Source organism: Hordeum vulgare, chromosome 1H (genome assembly GCF_904849725.1).
Source record: "Hordeum vulgare subsp. vulgare chromosome 1H, MorexV3_pseudomolecules_assembly, whole genome shotgun sequence".
In the NCBI taxonomy this organism is placed as follows: Eukaryota; Viridiplantae; Streptophyta; class Magnoliopsida; order Poales; family Poaceae; genus Hordeum; species Hordeum vulgare.
Genome location: NC_058518.1, coordinates 13,452,239 through 13,458,985, shown reverse-complemented (window position 1 = coordinate 13,458,985; position 6,747 = coordinate 13,452,239). Strand labels below are relative to the sequence as shown.

Below are 6,747 nucleotides of genomic sequence, written 5' to 3'. Positions count from 1 at the left end.
TTTGATGAGAGATTATGTGTTTTAACTTATTAACCATTTAATTACATGTGAGGTAACACCAAACTCACTAAGATACACACCAGCCATGTCATCATCATCATCATCCTAGTAGTAAGAAAGTTGCTTCTCATCCGGAACAAAGCAGCCCCCATGGGTTTCTACGGCTCTTCCACGTCGTCCTTGCCGTGCTCGCCGTCGTGGGCGTGCCCGTCGATCTGGACCACGGACACGGGCACCTCGTCGGCGTTCACGTCGTGCTGCTGCACCACGAGTACCGAGGACGTCACGCCGTGCCCTGCCGACGCGAGCGTGTCGCCGATCGGCCCCAGCTCCGGGTGCTCTGCCGGGCGGACAGCCAGCTCCGCCACCATCGCCGACGGCAACCGCCCCCTGCCGGCCACCACCAGCCCGTACTCCCGGCTCTTGCCGATCGCCACCACCTCCTCGACGACGTTGCCAGCGACCACGCGCTCCTCGAAGCGCACCGCGTCGCCCATCCTCAGCCGGAACTCGGCCACCGCCGCCTCGTCCAGCTCCTGCGCGCACGCACCATCGTCAAATCAGTACACAGAGTTCAACAATGCCGCCATTATTAATTGTACGTAATAAAATGTTTGTTACCTTCTCCTTGTGGCCGTTGACGACGGCGGTGGAGAAGGTGTAGCTCTTCTCGGCGTTCCTGGCGTCGGTCGGGCGCAGCGTGACCTCTGCGTGCTCCTCGCTGCCGGCCTTGCCGTCGAGGAAGCGCACCACAGTGAGCTGCACGCCGGGGTGCTCCGCCATCCTCCCGGCGAGCTCGAGGGCCTCCCGATCGTCAGGCCCGCCAAAGAACAGGACACACACGCCGTGTGCCACCTGCTCGGAGCTCACCTGCTCGCCACCACCAAAGCTGCGGTCGACGAGGACGGCGACAGAGCATGGCGCCTCGCGCAGGATCCTCCGGTTCACGGCGCGCCACTCGGGCCCGAGGTTCTCGACCTCGTCGCCGCCGCCGTGGCCGTGTCCGTGGCCGGCGTGCTGGCGCTTGTGGAAGGGAAGGACGATGAGGGAGACGCGCTTGTCCTCGGCGACGGCAGCGACGTCGTCATGCATGGTGTGGAGCGCCGAGACGGCGGTCATGGGGCGGACGTGGACGTGCCCGAGCTGAGCGTAGGTGCCGAAGGCGACGTCGACCTGGTCGTCGCCGCGGCGGTACGGGCGGAGGAATGGGAGGCCGTTGCGGCGTGCGGCGCGGGCCATGAGGATGGAGGAGGTGCGCTCCGTGAGCTCGACCATGCGGAGGATGTAGAGCTTGACGAGGCGGCGCGGCTGCGTGTGGCCCCGGATGGTCTCGATGAGGTTGATGAGCGCCGGCACGTCGTGGCCGCCGTGAATGCACGCCAACACGCGCAGTTCCATGGCGTTGGCGCCGCCAGCACCGCCAGCAGCGGAGGACGGGGAGGACGGTGCCGAGGTGGGACCATGGAGCTTGCGCGGGTGCCGGCGGCGGTGACCCGTGGCGCGCGCCGGCTTGTAGATGGCCATGACGGTGGGCGTGGTGATGAAGGTGGTCACCAGCGCCATGAGCACCAGGATCGCGAACGTCTCCTCATTCAGCACCTGAGACCATCATGAGCACGAAAATGTTTTTCATAACTCGTATTAGTACAATTATTGTTATGAACAAAATTATAGTATGCCATCACCATACATGAAACTGGTGCAAAAGTTTCATGGTTTCCAGTTTTTAATGTATTATAGTACTCCCTTCCTTTTTAAATATACGTTTTTTAAAAAATTCATTAGGGTCTACATCAGGGACGAAGCCAGCATGCATGCATAGGGGGACAAGTTTGTTCATCAAGACGGCAGAGCTCATATGAAATAAAAAAATTTAGCTACAACAACCACTATTATAATAGAAAAATCAATTTGTTAGGGAGGGTCTAACCCCCCACCTCGTCCCCCCCCCCCCCCCCCCCCCCTAAAATCGTCCCTAGTCTACATACGAAATAAAATGAATGAATATATATTTTAAAATATATCTATATACATCTGTATATAGTCTGCTAGTGAAACCTTTAGAAAAACTTATATTTAGTAATGAAGGGAGATAATTCGTGAACAAAATTTGAAGGAAAAACATGTTGTAAACATATTTTGTTGGACAAACTTATATTTATTTTAATGATTTTTGTGCCAAAAAAAAAGTAAAGCAAGCACCATTTTAACGGTACTGGAGTGAGTAGGTAGTAACAATAATTTAGATTCAAATAATCTAAGAACTTGTGCGTTTGTTTATGAAACATGGTGGAATCTTTATGTTTGATTTGAGAGCGAATGTTTGACTTGGATGGCCCAAACTGCATAATAATGGCAGGGAGTGGACTTTTCACGCGACGCGCCACGTGGTGGCGCTCCACCTAAGCTCCAAGCTGTGTGCATGAGCGACTCGTGGACACGTCACTGTGGACCCACGTGTCGGTTGCTCTTGTTGCATGCTCAACACATAACTTGGCAGCCATGCACGGTTCAGCAAGTGGTTAATCACTCACGTCTAATTCTTCCGCAAAAAAAAAATAAAAAAAATCACTCACGTCTAATTAGCCATGTAAAACCACACGTGTAATTTTGGACTTTGGAGTTTTGATCATTATGGTTTCTACCATGCAAAGTGCTGCCACTGACTTGGTTGGCCTAAAGGAAAAGGAAGTTCCCAAGTCGATCGTTATTGTATGTGAGAGAGAAATTCCATGTGCTGCCACTAAACATCGTTGGCCAAAAAGGGAAAAAGTTAAAAGTCTACTTACTAGGTCTATCACTCACTAGATGTCATGGCAGGGTAGAATCTAGAAAGCTACCACGTACGAGATGATCTCCGCCATGTTGTTTCATGTGAGAGCAGGACACTTCAAATGATTCTTCATATGACAGTAGACGCGCCGGAAAAAAGAAAAAGTGATTTAACCAGACCTTTTATATAATCCTTATACATTCGATCTATCTAAGAATCCTCGTATTCATTTCAAATATGGAAAAAATATAAGCGCTTGTGGGCGTGTTCAATTAGTCCGTCGCATAGGACGCGACCATGGCTTGATCATCTTTATTTCAAATAATCGAACATATAAGAAAGAAAAATAAGTAGCGCGAACATTGATATAAAGATCCGGGCGTTCGAGGAGGCGAATCTAAAGTCATGCATGGTTGAAGATGTCCACAGACGTATGCGGTCGAACCCACGGGAAGCAGTAGCAGCAGCAGGTGCCTCCTGCTTTTGTCCTCACGAGACGTCCGGAGAGCCATTCTTTTGGCTCTCTACACGTGTACGCGTCTACACGTCTACACGTACGTACAAGCACGCAAGAAAATAACCAAAATACGTGAATTATACATAAAAAGATATATGTAGATGCACGTCACTGTATACTACTCCCTCCGTTCCTAAATATAAGTCTTTTTAAAGGTTCCACTAGTGTACTACATACGGATGTATATAGACATACTTTAGAGTGTAGATTCATTTATTTTGTTTTGTATGTAGACACATAGTGAAACTTTTTAAAAGATTTATATTTAGGAACGGAGGAAGTAGCATGTACACGTCGCCGCATGTGTACATGCCGTACGCAGGAAGTACATACCTTGCGTTCCCTGCCGATGTTGAGGACGATGAGCTCGACGAGTCCCTTGGTGTTCATCAGCACGCCGAGCACGATGGCCTCCTTGGCGCCCATCCCGCACGCCATGGCCACAGCGAACGTGCCCATGATCTTCCCCGCGCACGCCGTCACGATGATCAGCGCCAGGATGCCCAGCGCGCCGCCGCCGCGGATGGTGGCCACGTCCGTCTTGAGCCCGCTCGACGCGAAGTACAATGGTAAGAGCAGCTCCGACACCAGGTCCTCCACGCGCTCCGTCACGCGCCCGGCGAACCCGCCGTCCTTGGGCACGGTGAGCCCGAACACGAAGGCGCCGAAGATGGCGTGGATGCCGATCATGTCTGTGGCGAGCCCGGAGGCGAGGACGCCCGCGAGCGTGAAGGCCACCCAGACGGACCCGCCGCCGCCGGAGTCCGACCGCCGCGCCACCCACGACATGAGCGGCTTGACGGCCAGCATCCACACGGCCACGAAAGCGGCGCCCGAAAGGAGCACCCAGAGGGAGGTGACGGGGCTGCGCCGGTCGTCGCCACTGCCGGAGATGGCCACGGCGAGCGCGAGCAGCACCCAGGCCGCAACGTCGTTGAACGCGGCGGCGGCCAGCGCCGTCTCCCCGATGGCCGTGGTGAGCAGCTTGAGCTCGGCGAGGATGCGCGCGAGCACGGGGAACGCGGTGATGGACATGGCGACACCCATGAAGACCAGAAACGGCGCGTACCCCGCCTGGTCGGCGCCCGGGATGGCGCGTCGGATGACGAAGGCCACACCCACCCCGCACGCGAACGGGAGCGAGATCCCGGCCGCGGCGATGGCGAAGGCGCGGCGGCCGCTGCGCCTGACGGAGCGGAGGTCGAGCTCGAGCCCGACGAGGAAGAGGAAGAAGAGGAGGCCGAGGCTGGCGACGGACTCGAGCACCGGCGCGCTCCAGGGCGGGAAGAGCGCGCGGAGGTAGGCCTTGTTGCGGCCGAGCGCGGAGGGGCCGAGCAGGATGCCGGCGACGATCTCGGCGATGACCTTGGGCTGGCGGAGCGGGCGGAGGAGCAGGGCCAGGACGCGGCTGAGGAGAAGGATGAGCAGCGTCTGCAGGATGAGGAGCGGGAAGGCGAAGTGCAGCGGGTCGTCGCCCTGCCACATCCCGTTGGACGACGTCTTCACCGCCGCCATCTCCGCCGACGACACGGACATGGCCGGTGATCTCTTGGTCTCGTTGCTCGTTCCCGCGAACGCGGAGGCTGTTCAAATCGTACTGGAGCTGGACCGGAGGGTGGGGTCGTCGTGGGGCGGCGTCTCGTAGTGCCGTGGGGAGCGGAAAAGGTGAGGAAGCGGCGCGGGGGGCTCGTGATGCGCTGCTACAGGAGAGGAGGAGAAGAAGAAGACGCTTTGATACTCTATATGCTTTAGCTTTTGCTCCCTTCCGCATGTGAAGCGGTGAAGTGGTGATGGGGACTGCGCGCGCCCTCTCTCTCTTGCTTAGAGGAGGCTCAATACGCCGACCTAAATCCGAATCGAGTCTGTTTCGTGTCCGCGTGGATGGCATTTGTGCCCCAAATTCGTCGGCGCGGATGCGAAACGAACGTCACGAGCGTCTTCTTGGTGTCCGCCTCGTCACCACCTAACGGTCGTCCAATTGCCCACGGCCTACCTGGTCAGCTTAATTTATGACCTCGGGCCCACGCGTCAAGACGTCGGTCGTCCTTTTTTAAGACGATCGTGCGACGCGGCCTTCCTCATCCGCTTCCCGCTAGCCCCCGTCCCCATCTAGCCACACTCGCTCCCGCGTCACCGGCAAACCATAGCCACCACAGTCGTGCCAAATGGTGCTCTTCTCCGGCGCCGGCAGCAGCAAGGACAAGGGCAAGTACCCCGCCAATCCTTTTCCCTCGGAGTTCCTCCCGCTTGCGTCGGCGCCAGCTCGCGGACCGAGGCAGCGCGTCAACATGCCTGTGCACCAGGCGGAGTGGCATTGGCAGCACTGCGTGTCTCTTCCGTACCCAGACGCCACCCTGCCACACGAGTGGCACCTGAATCCGGAGAGGATCCTAGTGCCGGCAGCGCCGCGGTCAGTTAGGGCGCACGCGGAGTAGGTGAGGCGCCCCGGGGCGCTCCTGACACCGGAGCAGCGCCGTGCCCCCGCCTACGCAACCGACTCGCCCAACTGGGCTAGCTAGTTCGCCTTCATGCACGAGGAGGCGAGGCGACGCAGCGTTCGCGAAGTCGACCGTACCGTGCCACCACCCCCGCTCGTCGTCCGCGAGGAGGACCAGGCGGCCCTCGCAGCGGTCTACTGGGAGAGCGAGGAGGACGACCGGCGTAGGGCGGCGGCGGCCGAGCAAGAGGAGGCGTCGTGCGACGCGACCATGGCGCAAACCATGGCCCTCTCCGCGGTGGGCGACTGCGTCTTGCCGCCGGTAACCCCACCGTCCCCTGTCAACGCCGAGCCAGAACTGGAGCCGATCGAGCGCTACTCCTGCATGGGAGTAGTGCACGAGTGGGTTAGCGCGGCACCAGTCTGGCCTGGGGCTACGTCGGTGCAGGAGGCGGTGTACCTCGACCATTGGCGCCAGCGACAACTGGCCGAGGAGCGCCGCCACGGTGAGTACCTCAAGATGCTCGAGCACGACGCCAAGGAGGAGCAGCGCGAAGCCGAGGAGGAGGCGCGTCAGGCCGTGGTGGCACAGCCTGCGATGGCAAAGCCCGCGCCCGACATGAACGCCATGTGGAACACGGCGTTCCCCTGGGCGGAGGGCCGCCGACGCTCATCAACCTCACGGACTCCCGTGGACGACGATGACGCCTAGGGTAGTGCGTCGCCTCGTAGTTTTGTTTGTTTTTAATTTTCTTAAATGCAAATGTGAACGCGTGGACTCTCGCGGGCCTTCGTGGCTGGCTTTAATGTTTAATTAATGTTATTTTTATTTTAAATATGCATGCATTCTTTTTTTTTCACGCCGTCACAATGGGTCGGGCCAGCATTGACCGCATGCGTCGACCCAAACGTGGAAGCCGACGTACGTGTCGGCCTGGCCGACCAAATGGACAGAAAGTGAATAAAATCACCGTCCATATGGGTCGGCCATTAAAGTTGCTCTTATGTTCAATTTAAGCC

At 57.4% G+C, this 6,747-nt stretch overlaps 1 protein-coding gene across 1 annotated transcript; it reads right to left on the bottom strand.

Annotated features, from left to right (window-relative positions):
• LOC123447023 (cation/H(+) antiporter 20) lies at positions 1 to 5,142 on the bottom strand. Its single transcript, XM_045123616.1, has 3 exons — positions 3,624 to 5,142; positions 622 to 1,599; positions 1 to 536 (listed from the first exon to the last, which is right to left on the bottom strand). Exons 1-3 carry the CDS (start codon positions 4,824 to 4,826, stop codon positions 159 to 161), a joined length of 2,559 nt encoding a protein of 852 aa, XP_044979551.1. The 5' UTR covers positions 4,827 to 5,142; the 3' UTR covers positions 1 to 158.
• Between the last annotated feature and the right edge of the window lie 1,605 nt (positions 5,143 to 6,747).

Coding starts and splice junctions, on each gene's coding strand:
- LOC123447023 (XM_045123616.1), bottom strand. CDS start 4,826: ATGTCCGTGTCGTCGGCGGAGATGGCGGCGGTGAAGACGTCGTCCAAC. Junction 1,600..3,623: donor ACATCGGCAGGGAACGCAAG/GTATGTACTTCC, acceptor TGATGGTCTCAG/GTGCTGAATGAGGAGACGTT. Junction 537..621: donor TCAACGGCCACAAGGAGAAG/GTAACAAACATT, acceptor GCGTGCGCGCAG/GAGCTGGACGAGGCGGCGGT.